The sequence below is a fragment of the Stegostoma tigrinum genome, chromosome 20, assembly GCF_030684315.1.
Source record: "Stegostoma tigrinum isolate sSteTig4 chromosome 20, sSteTig4.hap1, whole genome shotgun sequence".
Classification (NCBI taxonomy): Eukaryota; Metazoa; Chordata; class Chondrichthyes; order Orectolobiformes; family Stegostomatidae; genus Stegostoma; species Stegostoma tigrinum.
This window is the reverse complement of record NC_081373.1, coordinates 37,272,807-37,298,491: the sequence shown is the minus strand read 5'-3', so window position 1 is coordinate 37,298,491 and position 25,685 is coordinate 37,272,807. Positions and strand designations below refer to the sequence as shown.

General features: G+C 39.6%; 1 protein-coding gene across 11 annotated transcripts in view; it reads right to left on the bottom strand.

Moving 5' to 3' along the window:
- jakmip3 (Janus kinase and microtubule interacting protein 3) overlaps window positions 1-25,685 on the bottom strand; it is a 351,944-nt gene that overhangs the window by 90,148 nt on the left and 236,111 nt on the right. For 4 of the 11 annotated variants that reach the window (XM_048551242.1, XM_048551244.1, XM_048551245.1 and 1 more), the window contains 10 exons: window positions 25,391-25,453; window positions 25,137-25,235; window positions 23,399-23,497; window positions 23,208-23,267; window positions 14,768-14,833; window positions 13,258-13,326; window positions 13,089-13,166; window positions 9,732-9,935; window positions 2,414-2,479; window positions 1,904-1,979 (listed from right to left, as the gene is read on the bottom strand). In XM_048551242.1, the coding sequence (XP_048407199.1) occupies window positions 1,929-1,979; window positions 2,414-2,479; window positions 9,732-9,935; window positions 13,089-13,166; window positions 13,258-13,326; window positions 14,768-14,833; window positions 23,208-23,267; window positions 23,399-23,497; window positions 25,137-25,235; window positions 25,391-25,453 (855 nt within the window). In that variant the 3' untranslated portion in view covers window positions 1,904-1,928. The remainder of the gene's footprint in view (window positions 1-1,903; window positions 1,980-2,413; window positions 2,480-9,731; window positions 9,936-13,088; window positions 13,167-13,257; window positions 13,327-14,767; window positions 14,834-23,207; window positions 23,268-23,398; window positions 23,498-25,136; window positions 25,236-25,390; window positions 25,454-25,685) is intronic. The other 7 variants (XM_048551243.1, XM_048551249.1, XM_048551246.1 and 4 more) reach the window with 2 other exon arrangements.

Below are 25,685 nucleotides of genomic sequence, written 5' to 3'. Positions count from 1 at the left end.
AGAGACTAAAACGTAGAATTCAATAGAGAGCGTGGCTTATTACTTTAAAAGCAATAATCTCTGAAAATTAGAGAATATTAATCATATTCAGTACTATATGTTACACCAGATAAAATCTAACATTTTTATGGTGGTTGATTCTCTGATTAAACTCTTTACATGTAAGTTCAAGCTGTCCCCATCTTTATTGTACATCCTCAATGAACTTTTTAAAATTCCTTACACACATTCAGAATATTGAATTTAATCTAGAATATAACTGCATGAGAGGAACAGTCAGATAGTTAGCAGAGACTTGACTGAAAATATTTACCTCAGCAATCAGTTTACTGTTTTTGATTGCTTTTGAGGCAAGATTGCTTGGCCTAATTTATACAAATAAATCTTTTCATGTAAAATTTGGTGGTCATTCAAATAAATTAATCAGCACTAAGTAAACAATCCAACGTAATTTGATGCAAGACTAAAATGTGATTTCAGGAGAAATTCTGGTCATGATCTGTTGAAATGTCTAATGGGGTAGACTGCTACTTTCACCAACTAGTGGACTGGGTAATTTATCCATTGTAAAAACTTCCTAATCCATTCTATGTCCAGAACCTAAACATAGAATCCACCCCTACAATTTTTAAACAATATCAAAAAATCAATTTGATTGGTTGAGTCGGAGATGCAAAGGCTGGCTGGAAGAAATTGAACAATAGACTATCACAGGCACTGAAATTATAACTTTCAATAAAATTTACATGATGGTTCAGAAGATGCAGTATAAACAAAACTCTCAATGTTTGCTATTGGTTTCAATTGGGTTGGGGCAAAAGGATTGAAGTAAATTAATCTATAGGGAACAAACTTACCAGTTGCTAATGCACTTTGACAGGTTGGGAAATTGGAAAAAAAAATTAAGGGTATTATCCTTTAATGTAGAGACACACAAAGTCAGGAACAAGACGTAATAGTGAGCGTACAAGGGAATAACAGAACAGTTTACAAGAAATTATAGAGGAGAAGAACCTAGAAGCAATTGCAAAATATATTGCATCTCACTGTGATATTCAATATTGAAAAGACAAAGAGAGATGCAAGATTTGCCCCCACTAAATCAACATGCATTAAATATAAAGACAATTCATTAATCATGCAACTCCTGTAATTTATTACTCTAAGAAGCATGAATTGAAGTATTAAGCTGCAATGCATCACTCTTATCTCTGCTACACAGTACATTTGCAGTATTAAAGTGATAAGTATATCTCATTGCCGATGGTGAATAGGAGGATGTTCTAATTTCAAGGGAGTAGGTTAACAAATCTTTGGTTATTCAGGCTGTTGAAGGGTATTGGAAATAAAAGTGAGACTAGAATTCTGACTTTTGGGAACAGCTCAAAAAGGTTAGTACTGATCTTTTCCAAATTTGTGTTCCTTAGGAAAATGGGACATATTTGGTGGGGTCGGTTAGTTACGTCTGCTGATTCAACAAAATCAATTAGAGGCTGGAATTAGGGACAAGGTAACTTTATTCATTTTGTTTTATTGCCTTCGTAGGGTGCTAGCATTATTAGTGCTTTATACATGCAGTGGTTCTGTTTAACATTGTGAGCATTGGCAGCCCTGTTTCCATCTTCATATTCAAGTCATGTGTGAAAACCGAATAGAACTTGCAGGTCAAAATTTTTTTTGGAAGCACAGCTGGATTAACAAACGTTGTACATTTCAAGTCAAAATAAAGGCTACTGGAAATGCAGCAACAAAATTAACCAAGGCATGTCAAAATATAATAATCAACCAAGCAATATCTAGTTCATAACTGTGTTGCGCCCACTTGATTTGAGTATTAAATACACATGCACACCCAATTCACATCCCGTCTCTGAAAAATATTCTACCAAAGTAGAAACCTTACCTTCCTTGCCAACTGCCTGGAAGAATTACGACCAAAGAATGAAAGCTAAAGAAAAAAATAAAAACAAAAACAAAAACTAAAAATGAACAGGAAAGGAAATAGGGAAGAACAGACAGAAAACAAGAATTTAAGCCTTGTGAAATGTGACACAGGTAAAATAACTGAAACAAAAGCTAGCTGCCATATCAAGCATTGACGGAACAAACAATAAAAACATTAAAAAAAAGCTTCATCTCTTCCGCACTGTTTCAATTTCCATATTTTGCAATACTCATATAATAGTCACTGGCAAAGAAACATTGAAAAGGATTAATTGGCAAGGAGACATTATTTGCAGCTCTCTCACAAAATGAATAGTTGAGAGAGTTAATCGTCCCTTTTCTAAATCTTGTATCAAAATTTATTGCCTTTTATGTAAGATTTTCCACCCGATATTCTATCAAATTCAATAAAAAATTAAATGTTTTGTCTATTGCTGTGTTATCCACATGCTAAATAAGTTGTTTTTACCTTTTCTTCCATCTCTTTTATCAACCTTTTTTGTGCCTCAATCCTTTCTTCTAGCTCTTTTATTTTCTGTGAAATGAAATTATCAATTTAATATATTGTATAGCAATTTTTAATCAGCTGTCTATTTTAAGAATTAAGTACAAAAAATTTAACAATTGATGCAAGTTTTATTGAGCTGTATTTGTGGGTTAGTGAACAGATACTGAGGTATTCCCAATGCAAAACATATCAGGCAAAACAACACAATTAGAATATACTAATTCTAGTACTATTATAAATAGTTGATTGAATTCTAATCTTACGTTCAATTTCTATGTGCCATATTAGTAGATGAATATGTTCATGTGGCAGGTGTCTATCCACCATTTAGCTAATCGCTTTAAAATTTATAAGGTTAACTTTGGTGTTAAAAACAGAGGAAGAGGGAATGTTAACCAAATGTATTAAGTATTCATATTGCCCTCAAATAATTTCTAGATGATGACTGGATCTTTCCTTCTTCCTGCTGAAATGGTCCATTCTGAAATCTAAGTATGGTGTTGGATATGAAAAAGTGGGAGTTCTGCTCAGGGTTGGTTTGGATTGTCTCACACATTCATCTGATTTTAAACTCAGTACATATTCATGCACAAGTCGAATGCTGAATCTTACATAGCAGGCAACCTTTCCAGGATCGAACTTCTGGTTGCCAAAAGCACCCTAACAACTCTTAACTCTTAGCAAGCCGAGATCATGCAGCAGTCTGTGTCAGTCGCGCGCCCCCCCCCACCCCCCCCCCCCCCACCCACCCCACCTATCCATGGAAATGTCTGAGACCAGACAATGTCATTCCAATGCCTGGCTGTAGTTTCATCCAGGCAACAGGGGAAGAAAGGTAACTCCCTTTCCCGCTATAGCAACAGGCAGCTATCCTGGCAGACAAGGCCTGTTGGGATGTTGGTAGCAGCAGAGGTCCATGGTCCTGGACAACACAAGAACATTTGTCTCCACTTGGGCAAAAGGATGAAACATCTGCTGAATTCCATGAGGATTTGTTTCACTGTTTACTCAACATTGAGTCACACTCATGAGGACATGAAGCATTACAAAGCACTGCACTGTCACACAGGTTTTGTGGCAATTAGCTCCACTGAATGCCTCGTGTATTAAGTGCATGTGAGTTAAATCTAGCTACTGACATTGCAATACTTCCATCATGAGATAACTAGCCAGAAATAGCAATAATAGTTAGCGTTCTATAATCATTTTTACAAGAGACTTAACAAATTGAGTGTTGGTCCGTCAGAGAGTGAGCCTGAGAAATTAGCAATGAAAAATAAGGAAATGGCAGTTGAATTGAATAGGTATTTTGTATTAGTCTTTCCTTTGGATGATCTAAGTAACATCCAGAAATAACGAGGAAATGAAAGGCAGGGAGAAACTCAAGAAAATGACAATCACTAGGGAAGTGACGGTGAGCAAATTGTTGAAACTGCAAGCTGAGACACTATTGAAACAAATGGCCAGAAAGATAGTTGATGCTTGGTTTCAATTTTCCAAAATTCCCTAGATTCAGGGAAGATTCAATTAGATTGGAAAATAATAAATATATCTCCTTTGTTCAAAACTGCAGAGCATAAAGAAGGAAACTACAAACCAGTTAACTTCACATCTGTTATACCAAAAAAGTTACGAGCTGTATTAATGATAATATATTAAGGCATTTAGAAGTGATGACTTTAGTTAGTAAGAGATGACTTGATTTATAGATTTGAAATTCTGAGGATTCTTGACAAGGGTGCAAATGAAAAGGATGTTTACTTTCTTCTAGAAGCATCCAGAATTAAGACTCACTGTTTAAAAGGGTTCACGTATTTCTAAGGCGGGGTGGGAAGAATAATTTTCTCACAGAGGGTTAAGACTCCTTGGAATTCTCTTCCTTAAAAGACCGTGGAAGCAGAGTTGTTTAATTTTTTAAGACATTCTTGATAAGCTATGGGGTGAAAGGTTATTGGAGTACCTTGTGAACATACAGCAGTCAGATCAGCCATGATCTGCAGATTCAAGCGGCTGAGTGGCCAACTCCTACACCTAATTGGAATATTCATATGACTGTGGTAGAGGCTCTAACACCAAAGTACACATTACAAACAAAAAATGTTGAACATTCAGCAGGTCAGATACCATCAGGTACCATGCCTTATATCAGAACTACGAAAACTTAAATATGTGATGGCTAAAGGTTAGATGGGGCACATCAGATGTCCCACTGGGTGTTCTCATCAGTACAAGGACAGACTGACAACTCTGAGGTCTATTAGCAGAACCTGTAGCTATGAATGTAGGGAAAGTACTCATGCACCCACACGCCCGTTTCTCAATGTTCTGTCCATCCATCGATTAAAAACGTGTCCAATAAGCATGAACCTGCCTAGATAGGGGAGGAATGCCTGACTTCTTTATGCTAACTCTGTTTGATGAACAGGACATGGAGCAGGCTAGAGGACAAAGATACTGGGCCTGTGGTGAAGAAGGGGTTGGATTTGTATATCTGGTGAGAAGTCCTTCTCTCTGCTACATGAAGCAGCAACAGATATACATAATAAAAACTGAAAGAACTGTGGATGTTGTAAATCAGGAACAAAAACAAAGTTGCTGGAAAAGCTCAGCAAGTCTGTGAAGAAGAAAACAGAGTTCATGTTTTGGGTCCGGTGACCCTTCCTCAACCAGATATACATAACTGGCATAATGTGGCAGCTGGTGACATTGATACACTTTTATATTCTTCTATACAGTCTCCATAGACACTCTTACTCCAAGGATAAAAACAGAAAACTGTCAGACCTACTTCCACCAGGATCTCCAGCACCACCTCCAATGAGAAAAAGTCAGGAAGCTCAGTCTTGGGACCGTGATCAGAACACAGCATTGACACGGGCCCACTGCTGGTGAAGAAGTTAGGGCCAGGATTACTGACTCTAGGACAACTGCTGGGCCTCTGCTGAGCATATGACTGATGATAATGCTCTGGTCTCAGCCATTAATGAGCCGACAGAGATGCAAAGGCAAGCAGGGGAATGACTGGTAGAGATGCCAGAGATCATGTACAGAAACTGAGGCAGAAGGTGGAAGAGCCTAGCCTAGTTCTGCCTGATGTTCCGGCATGCCTACTGCCTCCATGGAATGGATGGCAGTCCCTTTGTGAAATGTCAGGCCCAGTGGAATGGTCAGGATCTGTTGAATATATAGGGACTTGCACTCCATTGCTCAAGCCACAGAATGGCTATGGATGGTCAAGCCATTCAATGCTTAAACGAAAGGCGGCTAAGGCACCCTGACTAACATCCTATTACCTCAAGGAATGCATCAAAGCAAAACGAAAGGTCAGACAAGGGGCACCCAGTGGTGGCATCTTAGCACACTCCAGACATTTTCCGTCTCTCCATCTACCATTAGTTAGTGACTACAATGTCTCCATCACTTCAGGCTGAAGAAATTACAACCACATCACTGCAGACATCTCCTAGCAAGCCAGAGCCCTCTAGATGAGGACAACCAGACAGCATCTGCCAAATTCTGGCACAGAAAACAATTACTTTCCTGCAGAAAGAATCTGACAGTCGCTAGAGTATTCCTTCTGAACAGTCCAGGTAACTACATCTCTTCTTTAGGGGACTAATTATCTGGTCAATTATGGCCTTTGATGTTTAGGCTGCCTTATATTGCTGTTTGTCACCAGTTTGAAGATTCCTTAGCAGCTCATTAGGCACATCTTCTAACATTATCACTTGTCCCTGACAGTGAGGTGGGGTTGCATGGGGAGGATGGGACATCAACACTCTGAGGAACCTGGGAATTGTGCAGAATGTAAAATTATAGCTACAGGTACAGGTACAAATCTATAGGAATTGTCACCTTTGGATACAAATGAGTTGGATATTGAAGGAGTGACTACCCTTCCTGTTCAGGAATCTGGTTGGGTGATGCTAGAGAGGTCTGACTACCACACATGGGCAGCTGGTGGGCCCTTGGAGCTAGGGAACACAGCAACAGATGCAAATCCAAAGGCTCAGGCAATTTGGCTTTCCCGTGAACTGCGCAAGCAAAAGTGCTTTCCTGAGCAGGACATCCGTTAACTCACAAATGCACTTGGGGGTGGTCTATTGGGAGATATCACACAAGCCTCTTGCATTTTGAAAGGAGACAGTAGGGAGGAAGTTCAATCCCACTGTGAGTTTGAATGCCAGAGATACAGCGCTACCTTCCAAATGACCTTTGGTGGCAGATGTAGCTGATTGAGTTCCTTGTCATGGGAAGATGCCTGTAGCGTTGGCATTCACCTATCTGCAGGTAACTGTGGTGCCTTTGATAGACCCTCAAACATACATTACTCAAGGGTGTTGAAAAACTGAATTCTCCTCTTCAGGTGTTACATTTTGCTCCAAGCTAGATGCCCATGAGCCTCATGTCCCTGCTGTTGTTGTTGACAGGCATTCTTTCATCTTCTCTTTGATACAACAAAATCAGTACAGCTTCTGGGTTGGTTCAGTTTGCTAAGCACTTTACATTCAATTATGGGTTGATGAAAAATATCAGGGATAATATGGTTGGCTTCTTCGAGACAACTTGTTCTCGTACTACTAACATTTGCACGTTTAATCTGGCTGCTCAGATCTTGGGTGAATGCCTACGTTGTACCTACCCCATCATGGTGAGACCCTTCCTGCACGGCCCATGTCTATTTGTCCTGTTCCTCAGTCTGACATGCTCAGCTTTTATCTTTGAGCATAACATTATATTGCAACCACGTGGGATGTAGCTCATACTGACACTTGGTCACGTTTATTATCCCTTGCTATAGCTTCAACCCTTTGCCCCTTGATCAGGTTAAGGCTCCCAGGACAGTGAAGGCTTTTGCACAACTTAGAACAATCCAACATCCCTAAGCCATCTTGGCTGAATGTGAGCTGCCTCATTGCTCTGATTACATTGCCCAGATCGGAATATGAGATGCTACAGCTTCATTTCAGCAAATAGTCCTCCAATCGCATTTTACACAATGATTTGTTTTTATTTTTGGTTTGCTTCATGCAAGAGTTGTGTAGAAATATGTGCAACCGAACTGGAGGCTCCTTCCATTTCCACTGCAAATTCTCAATGAAGGACTATATAGAGGCCCAAACCCAGGTAAAATGATACACATTATTTTTTCCTTTAATTCATTCATTCTCAGTCCTTCTCCTCTAACATAAGACTACCTTCATGATCATTGATAAGCTTCTTCTTCCCTCTGTCATGTTTCAATTTCTCCCAGTCACTATCATCCCATTTACCACTTGAATTCACCTTCATGATGTTTTCCCTGGATCTCACTCTCCTCCAGCTGCTCATGCCCAACCTACTCTAGCATCACCCCTTGACAAATTCACCTGCTTTCTCACCTTTGCCAGCACACTTCATCATCAACGCTGCCTTTAATTTGCACTGGTGAAAGGAGTTAGTTCGGCAGTTAGTAAATAGGTTACCTCAGCATAAGGGTTTTAGTTTGAATATTCCAGACCAAAAGTGCTTGGTTAAAACTATGCAAGGGTTATTTGAAGCTAAGAAAGTTTAAGATCTGTTATGGATAAACAGTGAAGAAGCTATCAAGCTGTCAAGATCAGGAATTGAAAGAAGCAGTTAAGTCAAATATACAGATCTGACAAAGAAGCAAACTCTCTGGCAATTGTGTACTGAAAAGTGATGATGTTGGTAGTAGATTTATATTTTCCCATGTGTTTTAAAATCTTTCAAATTGTGTTATAAATTCCTTAATTTGTTCTATTTTATTTTCAATTTGCGTCATAAATATCTGTTTTATTGTAAAAACCAAATCTGCAGCATTTGTTTCAATGAAACACCACCACATCAAAGTAAGTAAAATGATCTATCAAGCCAGATTTCAGCCTGGGATCTGACTTGTCCAGTAACATCATCAGCTGGAATCAATATAATACAAATATCTGGCACCACCCATTCAGAATCATCTTGCTAATGAAGAAATCTCCAGTATGAAACATATTGCACTGTACACTCACCAAAGGATTCAGATAGAAGACCCCTCATCCAACACATAACTTAGATATATACTCAAGTTTGCAAAGACACTTTTTTAAAAAAACACAATTGGTCACTAAAAGGATTCTGACCATGAATGCTATTCCAGTGGCCTGGGATTTTAATGAGTATGGTGTGGGATTTTAATGGTAACGAATGCAAAAGAGCTTCTTAACTATTAGTGTTGAGATGATTCACACACCTGAAAGTTTTGACTTAATACCAAAACCTTAAGCTACTGCTTGAATGTTGCACACCACCCCAAACAATTACATTTCTCTTCCTGATTTCCTACTCTCTCCAAGAGTATCCAGAAAATTCTGCCCACAGAGGAGGACAGAAGGATTGAATTATACCAAATCAGATAAACAGACACAAAGGAAAACTAAGAAAATTATGAAAAAAATTAAAAATTAAGCTTTTTTTAACAAATCTTTGATGATTTAAAAGCATAAATGAGATAAAACACTTCAAACTGTCATTTTTTCAGGGCCAGAGAAGCATTATATTAACAGTCATCATGTTGTGAAAAAAAATTAATGTTATTAAATTCTAGACCTACCTTGCTGCCTTTCATTGGCAAATTAATGTGTAAATCAAGCAAGTGGCTGAGGGTACCAGATCATTTGTGCAAAGCAAACTTTGATGTGACATAAATTGATCAACAAGTCACAAATATTTAGAATCGTAACATATCTCTTAGTCCCTTGAATTTGCCGGTTGCCTTGTCTATTAACATCACCATGCATCCTTAACATCCGGCCCATTGTCTGCAAATTTATTCCTGGGCAGAAATATTCCTACCTTGGACAAGAATCTGGTTCCTACCGACATAAGCATTGTTATGATCACACAGTAGTTCAGAATCTTCAACAGTAAGCCTAAATCAGTATTTAGGCATATAACTGAAGGGATTTAACAGCAAGTCTGAATATTTAGTACAGAGAGTAGGCTATAATACATTAAATTAGTAGCATTTTTCTGCCAAAATTCACAGAATTTTTCTGAGGGTTTTTCTGAAGGCATTATGAGAATATCAGTCCTGTTTACAGATCTAGAGCAACCATTACTTCAATCCCAATTATGCAGCAGGACTACTTTACACCTGGTTTTCTTTTTAAGGCTTGCTTTAGGTTATGTGGTTAGTACATTTTGTTGCAAGTTATAGCATACATTTATTTTTAAATGACAGCCATTTCTGAATGAGATGCCTTCGGATGGTGAACAGCTAATAAATATCTACCTGTTGGGCATGATGGACAAGTTCCATTCGTTCCCTCAGTATTTGTGCATCACGTTCCCGGAGCTCACTCATGACCTGACGCTTCCATTGCTCCACTGCCCCCTTCAGCTTCTCTCGTTCTTCTTCAGACAAAAGCTCAGTCATCTTTGCACCAGTCTCTTGCTGCAGAGCATCATATAACATGGCTTCCAGCTCCAGAATCCGCTGTTGTAAAATGAACATGCACATTGCTCATACAGTACTACAGTTACAATGCTGTTGCTGGTAACTGATGGTGGAATAGCTTATAATTTTCAAGGGCAAGGGTTGTTTCAACTTAGTTCCAGAACATGAAGAGTGATGTGCTTTTGAAACTAACATTTGGTGAAAAATATGCCAACAACTCCAGTGTGCTGAATGGATGTTTCAATTACGCATTCATGTGATTTCATGGTATTATTTATTTGGGATCTATACATCTCAAAACAGGCTCTAGAGGTTTAATGGGTCTAATGGAGACAAAGAAAATGTAGATTGCACAGTGCATTGTTTCATGTATTTTACTCATTTCAAAATTGATCCGATCTATGGCAAAATGATTGAAACATTTGCTATTACTTTAAGAAAAACAAACATCAATCACTGAATAATTCAACACATTTTGTCACTTGCCCTGTGCATTCATCCAAAAAATTATTGTTACAACCCACTGTTGCTCGTGTCTTACAACAGTCAGGATCATTCAAATTTATAGTTACTATGAAAGTTACAAAACAATTGGTTCATTATATGAACTACTGACACATCAAGGCATGATATAAATGTATGATTGTAATACTGCATACAGCAATATAGCTACACTGTCAAGTTATATTCCCTGGAAGTGTAAGGAAAGATATTTGCATAGAGAATTGAGAAGTTTGAAAGAGGAGTTTTTGTCTGTGAGAATGTTTAGAAGGTGAACATTCTGGGTCCCATTTGGAAGACTCAGGGTAAAAATCCTAGGCTATGAAAAAGATGAACAGCCAGAAAAGAAGCCAGAGTGACAGGGCCTGCCAAAGTTAATTGTTGGCTCCTTTTTGTTATGCAAAATTGACATCAGTCTTTTCCTCAGAAAATCCATCTTAAAATCTGTTTTCCTCTTCAGTGACTATGCTATCTTTATCACCCCTTTCTGGTTGACAATCTTGTCAAAAGAGATTTGATATCCAGGTTTATTTCAGCAGTAAAAAGCTTTGAGGAGATTTGGTAATACAACACGTTTTGATAGAGTTGGCAGATTCTTCCAGCTCCCACTAAAATAAGTCATTGGCTGGGATTAAATTTGGAAAATAGTCAATCCACTATGGTGGCTTCCTGACACATTGCCACACCGAAATGGTCTTGTCAGAGACAGGGTCAGACTGACACTGCAGGCAGCAGGAGGTGGTTAATACATGACAATGAAGTGCCCACTTGGTTGGGAAATTCCAGACAGTAGATGCCCCTGCCCCGCTCCATCTGAGGCAAAGCCTGGCAGATAGTGGATGGAGCCACCTGGTGGTAGGTCACTGCAGGGTCCATTAGCACCTCCTCAAAATTCTGGATCCATGGAGACTAGAGCTCTGTAGATACGAGAGCAGGCCAATTGGGATCATGATGACTCTCCATAGCGATACCTTCACAGTTGTGGATAAATGGAACTTTTAAAATATCAGATTTTTTTCAGATGGGTCTGCATCTTGAAGTTAGCTTGTGGTCTTCTACATGCCATGATCACACATACCCTCCACGCCCCTCACCCCCACCAGTGTCAATCCTCCAAATTCTGGAATTGACCCTGTTGCCTGCACAGCCTGCCCACCATTTCCCATTGAATTGTAATGTGCTAGACGCCTGTTTAGGCAGCTCTCCCTGAGAAGATTGTGCAGGGGAACAGAACTCCAACATCATTGTGATGAGACATGAAAATGGTCTTAAAGCCCAAGAATCTTCTAAATCCAGCAGATCCCATCTAACAGTTAGGGAACATATTTTTCAGTTAAAGAACCAGAAAGAAAACATCACCAAATTAAAATTGTCATCAAGAGAATGTAGATAGAGAGAGAGATTAGGAAAAATAATTCCTAGTGCTGTGGATTGTTGGAAATTCCAAATTGATGTTAAGAATGTTTGAGAGAGTATCCCTGAAGGAAAAACCAGTAAAACTTGCAAATGACCACACAGAGGTCCAATTTATGTTTGTTTACTTCAAAATGGCTCTCCCCATGACCAGCTCCACTGTATTACAGTGTTTTAATATGCTTTCCATTAACTGGGAAGCTGGATGAGTATTTGAATTATAGGATGATACAGTATTCTTCATCTTCCAATCCAACTTCAAATATGTAGTTACCATGTATTCCAGCACCATTGTCCCAGATGGTGACATATTTGTTTCCCTTTGGAAAGTGTAAGATTTTGTAAGACATGAAACATGCTAGCTTTTTCATTCCTCCTTCATATCTTGCTTTTGTTGGCAGTGTATACAACACAAGCCTTCCGGCCTGTCAGTGTGGTAGATCCCGATGTAGTTGCTGCCAGTGTACTCCACAGTTTAAGGGAACAACCATGTTTATGGGGAGGTATGGAGCAATTAGGATTAGGTTTGGGCAACTGTAGTACAGAACAAAATGTAGTAATTGTGCAAGGTGAAATTGCGAAATGTTACCGCAGTTATAAACACATGACTTTATTATGCCTCTTCATATCCTCCTCCAAAGCTATCAAATAGTTGGCTGTGCTTTGTAGGAGACAGTTCTCAGAACTGTGGTTGTTGCTTTTCAAACCATGGAAAATAGGAAGCAGCTGAATTATTTAAAGAGAACAAAGTATTATTGAAACGCAAACAAAAACAATGAGTACTTCTGCAAAATAATGCCGGTCTCCTTAACAATTGCTGTTTTCAGTGTAGTCGAAGGATCTTATGCACACGTTGAAGGTCTTCAGCACCTTCCTGATGCGAAGTGCATGCAGTGGCATCAACAAACACTTTAAAAACTATTTGTATACTTGAAAGCCTAATCATAAATGTACTTGGAATAATCATTTGCATTATGAGCATAAATTACATTCTGTTTGTAGAATGGTGGCCAGAAGGCTTTGAGTTAGAGTCAAGCCTTAGAGTTGTGCACCCTATGGACCTCTTAACCCATTCACCTGACTGCAATCAGGAAAAACTATCACCACACCTTACTGGAGAGGCATCTTCTTTGCTTACTTAAAGGCACAATTCTTATGCAGTTAATGGCTTGCGATGACTTCAGCGGGATTTCAGTGGACATTATTTTAATAAATCAAAATGCCAACAAGTTAGTGCCATTTCAAAAATAACGATTTGCAGAAAATGAGGAATCACACCTTATGAGCTTGATCCATGGCCTGTTTCCTGTAGTCCAGTTCTTCATCCAGGTAGCCCTTCTGTTTACTGAAAAGCTCCTATGAACAGGAGGAGAAATAATTCAGAAGCTGTGACGTTTCTTGTATGGAGGTTTTATTATCACTGATGTTGTTTGTGTATACTGCTTACCTTTTCATTTTCAATGTCATTCATCTTTTGCTGTAGTGCAGACTCAGTCACCTCAATCTGCCGTAACCACTGGAAGTTGAGTGAAAAATCAAACAGCCTCATACATAATTGAAGAAGAAGTGAAATTCATTTCTTATTATGGTTAAATATTTTCATAAAGGACTCCTTTTGGGTTCAAACTTTGATTCCCACCTGCCTTACTGACATTAATCATAGGTCATTTTCAATTAGTTGCAATCCCAGTTTGGCTTAATTTCTGAATTAAATGTATTCACTACACAAAAAATAGAACGCGATGTTTCAATCTGACTGTTAAGATTACTTTTCCTTTTTCTCATCTAGCAAACATAAAGAGATTTAACTCCAATGCTTAATTGTTTTTTTCGGAAGTGTGGTATATGCGTCCATGCACAGTGGACACAATGAAACTGGGAAAAAAACGTGAAGATTCTGTTCAAATTGAGTTTCTAGTGCAAGCTGTTGTCTTCTTTTAAACGTCTTTTCCTGTCCTTCTAATCCACCTTTATTTTTCCCACATGATGTCCCAAAGTAAATTAACTATATAGTTTTGCTTTCATATACCACAGCCAATTGGAGAAGTAAACATGTGTCTATTACATCAGACTTTTGTCAAGTTAACAACAAAACAACTTTCTTCTACAATGTGGTTTGTATTGGCATCAGGAGTGTCAGGAAGTATGCAGTTACTCACTTAAAATCAACCGCAATCATGACATTTATAGTCACATAAATTCCTAATGTTTTCGACAATGTAGGGATTCATACCAGTACAAATGAAATAGGCATAAATTATGTGTTGAATCAACAGTTCACCTAAAATGTTTTCCGTGAAGCAAGTGAGGAGGAGCAGTGGGCTAGAAGCCAAGATCATTGGCCTGCACTCAAGGTAAAGCATATCCAACTGCTGGTTCTCTCATCTAGATTTAAAGTCAGAGGTCTATTATTAAGCAATAGCATATGGTGCAATTAGCAGGTAGTCAGGGGCACTGATTGCAGTCGTAGTCAAGTACACCCCTCTAGTCATCTTGCTTATCCTGCAGAAGTGCTTTCGACCTTGCATGAGACATTCAGTAAACACATAACACCAGTGCCAATTCAGGCTGGAAACTAAATATCATGACGTGAATAATTCTCACTCTGCAGAATTCAAGCATAGCCAGCACAAAAATGGCTGGGTATGTTTTAAATGCACAATTAACATTCCTGTGAGTCCAGTCCAGTTGCTTACATTTAATGCTATTTACAGTGTGTGCTTTAAGCTGCAGGGCATTAATTTTACAAGTTTGATTGCCATTTTCCAACAAAATAATGCACAGTTCAAACTCTTTTCAAAAGCATCTTTCTAAAAATTTGCTTTCATTTCTTTCACTTTCTTTTAACATTAACTCATTCAGTGCACTCATTCCTGACAAATCCTTATTCTACTCAAGTGTTTAATTTTTTTATATTGTGAAGGATCGTTTCAGATTAATCACATTAAAAATGTTACCTTTTCTGCCAATGTCAAAACTGTTCGGGCCTGAATCACAACCACTTGCTCCTCATTGGTCAAGTTCTAATTAACAAGTAAAGGAAGAGAAAAATTAAAATTAACACATTTCTGTATTTTATTCTCATCCTAAACACTGCATGCTTCTTTCCCCTTTCCTTGCCAGTGATTTATTTTAGTCTCTGAAGGAGTGAGTCATGTGGACAAGCAAACTATATACCCAGCTAGATCCGGAATAAATATATGGCATCACCATTAAACTCAGCAGTGCATCCATTGATATTCTTGTGGGCGGTGTGCCTAACCCAGCAGAAATGGATGACTAAGTCCTCAACTCTGTGCAAAATGTATATAACAGTTTTAATTAGGGCAAATATAACACAAGTATTTGCGTCCTGTAATTTGAGAAATGATTAAACTTCGGTCTGAATGACCAGTTGACCTTATAATAAAAATTTAGTTGACTGTGGTCATTCTGAAGTTTTTGCATCAACTCAGGAGATAATTTATTTGTTTTGAATAGGAAAACAAAAATTGTCCGTATGTGATTGAAGATGCCTTGCACTGGCAACTTTTGGAGATTGTTTAGCTCCACTTGTATCTCCAAAGCGACCATTGGCTGTTGTCAGAACTAGGAATGATTGCACAAACCCCAACAATCACACTAAAACTTCATTAGCAAGATAGCATCCTAAATCTCTTATTGTAGGGATGGATTTCCTCTGCATTGGCCGTCAGTGTATTCTTTCTCAGAAGGCAAAACAGTGGAAAAATGGACTGACGCTTATTATGCAAAACCTACAGTGCAGTAGTGTTTTGTTTATAGTTTCAGCAGAGATTAGTTGCTCACATCTCAATAGGGTTTGAAAACTATATTTTTTGACAGTTTTCAGCATATTCAACAAAGATGTTTTTATTTATTCAGATACCTAAGAACACCATCTTTCATGACGGTGACACTTTTGGGAGTTTTGTCTCAAGGTACCCCATGCAGCACCTCCGATCAATATCTGAGTAAGCTGTATTGAACACAATAACAAATTTCTTGTCACTGTACTTGATCTATTTGGTATCAATTACTGATGTATCATCTTTCTCAACACCAAAATGTGGCAGTGTGAAACTCTATACAATGTGCAAATACAAAGTTAATAAGTTGTGTGTTGGGGAAGTCTCTTTATTTTAAGATGAAATGGAAGAATGACAGGAGGTCGGTCGTGTAACCAGATCTGAATTCTGCTGTCCATCAGCTTGGGTGACTTAGTTGCTATGGGGATAGAAGGACTAAAGTAAAGAAACTTATTGTGTGGGTGAAGGATGTTCAAATGAGTAAACATTGGCAACAGCATCTGTGTTGACTTTGGGTAGACTGTTAGTTTTCAAGGTCCACATGGGAGGCATTAGGAAATTTACATTTTGTGAATTGCTATCCTTTCAACTGTGTGTATGATTTCAAAACAAAATGGAGTGTGGAGGGTGCGGAGTTTAGAAAATAGCTAATTAGGATATTTACCTGGTTACGAGGCTCATGTGATTTGCATGATTTATGTGCCTTCGAGACAACCTATACCATGTAGGGCTGAGTTGCAGGTTTTCCTACGCTATTCCTAAACCTCACAGACAATATCAGGTGTCAGGAATTTCAGAGACAGAGAACATCCATGGAGGAGGCTGGAGGTTCATACTCAGATTGAGAAAACTAAGTTCATGAGGATTTAAAAAAGGCTGGAAGATTCATCTAGCTTTGGCTTGAAAATGGAATTTTTAAGGTGACTCGCACTGTGGAAGTCAACTCAGATTACTACTGGATGGGAAAAAGAAAGAAATCCATCAACAGCTGAGAATAGCTTTGGAGTAATGCCTGAAGATTAAAAGTTTTCAACTGCAATTCCAATCAAGTATAGCAGAATTGTCAAGAGGGATTTTTGGTCGGTTTAAAAGTTAAAAGGGGTGTCCTTTTTTCTGTACTTTAAAGTATAAGTTACCTACTGAAGGGTTGGATAATGTTGCTTTCACTTGTTCATTACATTAAAAGGCTTAAAATGTAAAATCTTGTCATGTGATTCTTCTAGTCAGACACTGGAAATATAAATACCTGTTTAAAAATTTTCAGTCTCAATGGTGTTATAGCAAGGACAATGATTCAAGTCATAAACAGTAAACCATAATTGTTAACGCTGAAGCCTATGATTTAATAATAGTGTTAATTTGCAATTTTACTGCAATACAGTTCCCAACCATTCCTGTGCAGGATTTGTGAGTGGGCAGCTGCAGCCCAGGTTGCCCTGAAAAAAGGATTCTGGACTCCAGTGTAGCTTTTTATTCCAAGATAATAAAATGTGAGGCTGGATGAACACAGCAGGCCAAGCAGCATCTCAGGAGCACAAAAGCTGACGTTTCGGGCCTATCTCTCTGATGAAGGGTCTAGGCCCGAAACGTTAGCTTTTGTGCTCCTGAGATGCTGCTTGGCCTGCTGTGTTCATCCAGCCTCACATTTTATTATCTTGGAATTCTCCAGCATCTGCAGTTCCCATTATCTCTAGCTTTTTATTCCACCAGGATTCCTGCATGAAGCCAACTTGAGTGATGGACTCAGCTGTTTGTCGGGTTGGGAACTCTGGAGCAGAAGCCACAGCCAAGGAATTCGATAGGTTTTGTGCTGCTACGTTAGACAGTGCAAGAAGGTGAGCAAGGCACAGTACAGCTCAGAGCTCTGGAGGTAATTGTGAGGTGTCAAGAGACAGATTAGGACAGTGCCAATAGGTGGTGATTGGCTTCATCCTGGGAAAATGGGGTCAGATGACGGGGTGGACAAATGAAGGAAGCAGGCGGATGCAGGAGAAGCAGCTGTCACCTAAAAACATTGCCGAAAAACAGTTTCCTAAATTTCCTGAGGCCACGGTTAACTTCAAAATAGCAGAAAAATAGCATATAACTTAACAAAAATGGTGCTACAACCAACCCCATTAAGTCTTGTATATTAGTTCCACTTAATTGTACAAGCGATTAGAAATGAACTGGGAACTCACTTGCATCCCTATAAATAGGAACAGGCTTAAACTGTGATTGCTAGTTTAGGAGTTACAGGTTTTTTATATGCAGGTCTATACGTAAATGTCTTAGTCTATAAAAACAGGGCTGGTTCCATCCTTCATCACCAGGTTTGCTAAACAGTAACACCAGCTTCCAGTAGCAAGTTGGTTGTGTTTTGTCCCCCTTTTACAACTTTGTTAAAAGAAATGGTTCATGACAGCCTGTGTTCAGATCTGAGATTTTAGAAATAATTACATCTGACCCAATCCAACACTCACCAGTTTTGATGTTTTAATATTTATTTCCATTAAGAATTATGGCTTATAGCAATTTCAGATTGTCTGCCAGCAGGCACACTGGGGGACTCCTAACATGCTACCAATGATTTCCCTCTTATTAAAAAGAATGGATGTAAAAACATAGGCATCCACCTGTATGTTCTTCATAAATACACTACCTGCAATGAAGAATGAGGAAAATAAATGGTAATATTAGAGATTTGTAATATATGCCTGATTACTGGTGTTGAGAAGAAACATTACTGAGCTCAGTCTTTTTTCTTAAAACTAATGATCAGATATTTCCAGGTGTAGGTCAATGGTTTGAATAATTACATTCTGCTGCATTAGAAGACACAAAGTGTTTTCAGTAGATTCAGAGTTTTCTGCAAATACCATCTCATGCCTTTCAAAGAAGGCCAGGTTTAGCTTTAACTGTCCAAATTTTAACAGATGGTATACAATATAAGTCCCCTTATTTATTTAGATAAATGATTAGGGAGCGAAATTTGATGGCTCCCAAAAAATAGTGCATGAATGGCATTGCACAATTTACCCATGTCCCTTCATTACAATTCAGGCAGCACACGAGCTTCGGTTTACCAACGCATTGAACAAGTATGTAGCCCAGGAGTAAATGAATGATTCCTACGCCATCCAAAAGCAAACCGACACTTCTGAAATGGGAAGTTCATTTGGGTTGGAACACGTGCTGGAAACAGCAAGGGAAGGGAATCTGACTTGTAAGAATGACTATGGTGCAACAGGAGTGAGAGAATGCTCCAAAATTCTTAGATGCAACACTTGAGGTAGGAGGTGGAGAAGTGGAGAAATGTCCTACATTCATAGAAGGCACAGGGAGACACTTGGGATACACAATAGGACCAAAAAGCTTTTATGGTCAATGCCAGTAGTAAAGCCTTGAGAGCCTGAATATAGTGCTATAAAAGTTTCAATGATCCCACACAAATGCTAAAAATCAATGAATTCATTTTTATATTCCATATCCTATCAGTTCAGTCACTAGACAAGATGCTGCTCACACATCTTTACTCTCTTACCGCGAGTTTATTTCAATTGAGAATCATTCTGAAAATTTATAGCCTTGCCTCAGCGTGATACAGTAAGTGGTGCTCCAGGCTTAACATTTACGGCTCACAGTTTGCACACAGCGCCAGATTTTCAACAGCGATAGCCATATCAGCCAAGCAGATTGCACCACACTCATCCCACACTCTTTGCGGGACTAAGTGATGCATAACCAGATGGAGCAGCACCTAAAAACTCACTATCTTTTCAGTGGGAATGACTGAGTTAGTCACAAGCAATAAACTGAGAATACAAAAGATGGCAAATATACCCATGGCTCATGTCAGTTCATATCACACTTACCACTCCTCCACATCCTTCCCTGATGTACAAGTTTCAGATGGTGAAAGCATGCAGCTATTGCTTTCGCCACTTCGCTTCATCATGACCTTTCTCCTCTCAAATAACCAAGAAAACTACTTAACCAAACAGTGCTGGACGATCAAGTGGAGGAACAGCAGGAAGATACTGATGAAACAGAATCACCACCAATTGCCTGCACACAGGCAGCCACCTTTCCAGAGACTGACAGGATGCTCACTTCAGGTAATAATTTAGCGCTGGAATCTGCATGGGAAGAGGTGGCAGGCAAGAGGAGGCTGCAGCCAGAGCAGGAGTTAAACACAGTTTTAGATACCAGACCGTGCTAGCACTTGCTAGAGTGTGAAGTGTAGCATGAATCCTGGATGAAAAGTATTCAGGCGAACACCCTGTTGATGTGACCTACAGAAGTAGGCTTGACAGTTGTGTCGAATGAAATGCTTGGTGTATTGGCAGGCCCTTCAGAAAAATGCAGTCAGTGTAAAGAAGTGCTTAAGAGTCAGCCTCTAACTGACTGAGATCACAGCCTATTCTCCCCATTTTGGAAGTGTTGGCCAACTCTGCAAGAACACCTGTGAACCCTTTAATGATACAGTGTCTTACAGTACAGGCAGAAAGAATTCAAACTCTAGTTTATACAGTGGAAGGTCAGATTTCCAACATGCAGCTATGTCCTTTAGGAACTGACCAGCCCAGATGACAATGGACACTGAGGTTCTCCCCGTGCCCTTGATACCTTCAGTGTGTTCTTCGGGGCTGTTCAATTTGGAGGACTACTGATTCATCAGCAACAGACATTAGTACACGGTAATCCAAAAGAGATTTCCTTGACCATATTTGACCTCTGCCATAAGACTTCATGGAGTCCATGGTCACTGTTGAGGACTCCCAGGGCAGCTTCCTCCCTATAGTATACACTGTTAGCCCCCTGTTGTTAGTCAAGAGAATCTTGCAGAATCAACTTTGGTTTGTCATTTTCAGCTCCTCTGTTAATATCAGGTGGCTGGTTTGATTTCATTCCATTTTGTGTGACATTTTAACAGTTCGATGCAATTGAATAGCTTTCTAGATTATTTCAGAAGGCAATTACGCGTCAACCAAATAGGCCCAGTGATGTTGGCAGATTTCTTTCACTAAAGAGCACTATTGAGTCAGAAATGTTTTTGCAAGGGTCAACTGCGGTTTCATGATCATTGTTAGGCCTTTAATTCCAGATTTACTTAAAATACGAGTTGCACACTTTGGCATGTTGGAATTTGAATCCATATCCCTAGAGCATTACCTGAGTCTCCGGAGTATAGTCCCAATACAAGACCACTACAGCAATGCCTCCCTCGCGGTGGCAAGGTTGTAGAGCATGCAGCAGACCAAAATGAAATTCAACATGGGCCATCATAGCATTATAGGGCTCTTCTAGAGCCATGTGAGCAGTAAGAGAGTCTTTTTTAACCACTACAATTGTCTGCTCGTTACATTTTGTGTGACTGCATAATATTTGACATATCCATTCTGCAGACTTGTGCTTGGTGCATGTTGGAGTTATGAGTCAGCTGGTCTGTGGATAGCCCATGTTGTCTAATAGCGACCCCAGGCTTGCTCAAATGTTAATAGTGCAGAGTGCTGGGGTGGAACAAAGGCAACTCAATTGCTGCTGGCATTTTGATTTGATTCATTCATGTGATATAGGTGTCATTGAATAGGCCAGCATTTATTGCCCACTCCTATTTGCGCAAAAGGCAGTTAAAATGCAATTGTATTGCTGTGGGTCTAGAGTCACACGTAGGCCAGTGGAATCATGGTCAGGTCCTAAATTCCAGGCTTTCTCCATTGAATTCATCTGCCGTGACAGGATTTGAACCCAAGGCCCCAGTGCATTTGCTGGATCTCTGGATTAACAGTCCTGTGATAATACCACTATGCTATCACCTCCCCATTTACTAAGCACTGACCTGCATGAACCAAATGCCAGCTAATTATCAAGGGAGTGGAGTCCCTCTGGTTGCACTACATGTCAAAATTGACATGCACTGCCCATGAAAGAGACATCTGCCCTGGCACTGGGCAGCCTGCAATCCTTGTGAAATCACGTGCAGTTTCTCTCTGGTGAGGGAAAATGAAAGCTATGCAGTGCTTCCTGCACAGAATTTGTTGTTATGGTGAAGTAGGAGACATTGCAAATATTGTGCCCCCCCATCCCCCCACACCCACCCCTGCCAGCAGGACTGACAACCACCTGCACAGGCAGCAGCAATGTTGTCTTTGTCTTTTTCTGAGCTGCCGATCAGATTATAAAAGCAGTCTGTTTCTACAAGCACCTCTGAATGTAACAGAGACTCTTGATAAATGAGACAGAATCATATGATGGTGATGGGGTCTCCAACATTGGCTGGAGTCCTAGTGAGACCCCTGGCCCCTTTTTTCAGGGAGGCAGGCTGCCATCTTGTGCCACTCAGATACTGAAAGGTGCTGGGCCTTCCCCTGGGATCAGTGCTTGTCATTGACATCTCCTGGGTATTTGGAGCCCAGCAACTCTCTGATTCTGAAAAACATCCCCAGGTCGACAGCAAGGGCAAGACTGTGGCTTTAGCAGCTCACCTGCTTCCCGTGGTTCCTCTACTGCGCACTGCATAATTTATATGCGGGATCCTCCTCTCCTCGCTGCCCACACAATAAGGATTTATTTGTTGTGCTTCCTGTAGGATCAACGCAGGGCTAATACCGGCGGTGGCAAGATGAGGTTGCCCAGTGTGCATTCAGTGTCCACTTAAGAACTACAAATGGCCGTGAGCTGGCAATGCCTTCCTGACAAGGACTGTATCAGGCTGAAAGTGACAGGGTTTCCACTCGCTTTTCCTCTACCAGATTAGATGCAAATCCCCAAACTACCCATGTTGGGGGACGCATGATTCTGGCCACAATTTCTCACTGATGTTGAGGTAGGACAATAAGTCACTGAAGAACTTAAACGGATACAGCTTCCTGTGGTGGCTCTTCTCCCTCCGTTGCTTTGCTCTTTTCCAACAGCTTGCACTCTACTACAGCCCAGGCTGGAAGACAAATTTCACACCTATTCCTAGAGCAATTGCAGGTCTGAGCAGAACGCTTGAGGTCAAGACAAAGTCCTTCAGCACGTGGTCACCTCATTTCTTGTTGGCTTTCAATAACTGTACTACACCACCAAATGCTTTTCGACATTCAGCAGCAGCCAATAGAAATCGATCAGCCACTAACCTGATGATGCCCCCTGCTGGGTGTAAGAAGGGGTTTCACTGAGGGTGATGGAGGGACAGTTATCCAGATGCTGAACAATGAACACACACTGAGCTGTGCCCAAAGTCGAAAAAGAGCATCAGTTGCATTAATGAGATTGAAAGTGGCACTGTTGGCTCAAATCAGTCTAAAACAATGATCAACATTGCAAGCTGCCTGCTTTGGATTCATTCAGCACATGCACTGTGTGCCCATGCTGACACACTCCCCACAGTGGTGCTCCATGCAGCCAGGACCAGAACAGTGTGCCAGTAATACAGATGTCATTTGGGAACTGAAATGGCATCCACAGGACTAAATATACACTTGGCAATTGTGTGGCATAAGAGTTTGCTGTTGTACAACATACAAGGTTGATTAATGCTAATTATAAAATTCACCCAGACAAGTGCCCCTGACAGGACTACAAAGTACAAAAGAAATCATGCATGATCAGGAAAGCAACCTACACTTACGGCGTTATCTCCTAATATATCCAACTGTTTCATGAGATCTGCTATTGTAATGTCCTGAAAAATAAAACCAGGAAAAAACAATTTTAAAAATGTCTAACAATGCATTAAATGTCTCAGTCTGTCTCACAATTAAGATGCATTAAAACTCTGCCTTCTAAGGAAATACAACAAGATGTGGCACTTACTGTTACTCCTTCTGCCTCACAGAAGACTTGGAGAGGACTCATCTCCTCTGGAAAAGGGATGTGATGAAAATTAATAGCAGGTGATCGTCGTTCTCGTTCCTGAAAGGAAATTTTTTTTTGTTGGAAAACAAAGTGTTCTATTTACAAGTTGACAAACAAATCCCAATAAAGGAAAGGGATTTTTTTGATATACAAAAGCTATGGATTTAATCGTCTTGAGGGGTAGGGACTGTGGGGTGAGAACATTGACTGGGGATTGTTGAGTTGTATAACGAAGTGGAGGTGGATGCGGGAAAGCTGAGTGGGAGAGGAGGGGGTAGGGAGAGATGGGAGATATTCTGTACCAGGTCCTAAGCCATTGATTTAAAGTTGTTGGTAGAACTATTTAAATCTCACAGCAAATTCAGGCATCCACCACAAGCCTCCAACGACTTAGTCATTGAGTTGCTCAGTGCTCCAGGCAGTGTATTTTAACGACTGGGAATTTGAAGTTCATGCATAAGTGCAGCACAAGTATGACCTGGGACTCCCTCTGGATCTTTAACTGTAACAATGTCAAACATCTCAGATGTTGGTGCTTTTTCATCCAAATGATCCAGCCCAGTAAATATTTTACCAAATTATTTGCAGATAATGAGGTTGATCTAGGCTAATAATTTTACGATGATAGCACTGGCATTCCCAAGATCAAACAACTTAGCTGAAATAAGATGTGGGATCCTTTGAACAAATGGTAATAAAACATGTTTTGCAAAGTTCTGAATGAATGTCATGCACCAAAATTGTAACACTGGCCTGGGACAGTGATAACAGTGGCAGTGAAACTATCCACACTTGCCAACATTAATCTATAAATGTAATAGTCATCTCTCGTGTTCCCATTGGAAATGTGATACTCTGCTCCTTCGCAAGGTGCTACATTGCAATCTTCAATGTGCAACCTATATAGATCTAATGTGAATGCCAATCTTGTCAAAACCTTTGAAAATGTTAAGCCTTTTTGACTGAAATTACTAAGATTTTAGAGCATATTGAACCGTAAACTTTCGAACATCATCTTTGGTGCTGAAAAACCAATTTTACAAGTCTGAAGTGTCAGTCTTTCAGACAAACCATTGTATTTTCATCTTTTCCTTTGTCAGCTATATTTATGATATTTCAGCTTTGAACTCAATTTTATGCCTATGTCCCTTCTAACTACCTGTAAAATGATTAAAACGTGCATTATATACCACGCCTTTTACTTTCTTTTTTTTTTGCCTATGAGAATTCTTCAATCCAACTGGTTGATCTGTCAGCTTACTGGATATTGCAGATTTCTATATGTGACATCTGACTCAAGAGCAGTAGAATTTGCTAGAGCCTGCTAGGATTTTGTCAGCAGCTTTTGTCAAGGATACAAAGGATGCTGTCCCTACATCACTGAACACAAAATCTGGATGAAGATGATATAATTTATGGCAGCTGAATCAGTCTATTATGAAGCATGTTCATTAATGTAACGGCTCAGCTTATAGTTATCAGAAAGAACTCTTCTGCTCCAGGTGTGTACAGTGATGTGAATTCGTTTGTGAAGATTGCCTTTCTTCAGCAGCTGTACTGAAATTGAAAAAAATGCCCTTAAAAATGGAAAGAAATCTTCACAAATGAATTCACAATGTTGTTACATACCATTCAGCGGAATTCTTCCCCATCAATGAAATAGGGAAAGGTGAAAAAACCCTCAAACTTGTCTTACTTCAAGTTCTAGGATGCGAAACTCTAAAAGCTCGTTTTGATCTTTCACATCCTGCACATCATGTCTAAGGCGATTTTCTTCACACTCCATTTGCCGAATCTGTGAAAATTTTTTAAAAAGTATTCATTTTAACGCTTCTTTCTGTTAATTCAACAAGGATGCCTTGACTTTGAATCAAGCTACATGAAAAAGAGGAAATTCAGATAATGAAGCCATGTTTTATAATTCTACTTGCATCTGAAGAAACAAAATACCTTTTCGAGTAGTTCTTGATTCCAGCGATAAAGTGCTTGTTTCTCTTCGATCCATTTCATGTCCTCAGAAATAAAATGGGCAAAATGTGTTTTTGAAGTTCTCAGGCAGATTTTAAAATGCTTGCTGCGCATAATCTAAACTATAATGAATGTGGTTCGTACTCTATTCTTAAATATCAAAATGCAAATGAACAGTCTCTTTAATTACTTATTTCTGAGTTTTCTGATGCTTCTCTATCCTTGACCCCTTTCCTTTGCTCAGTCTCAACTCTACCCTGCCCTTCAGGTACATGAT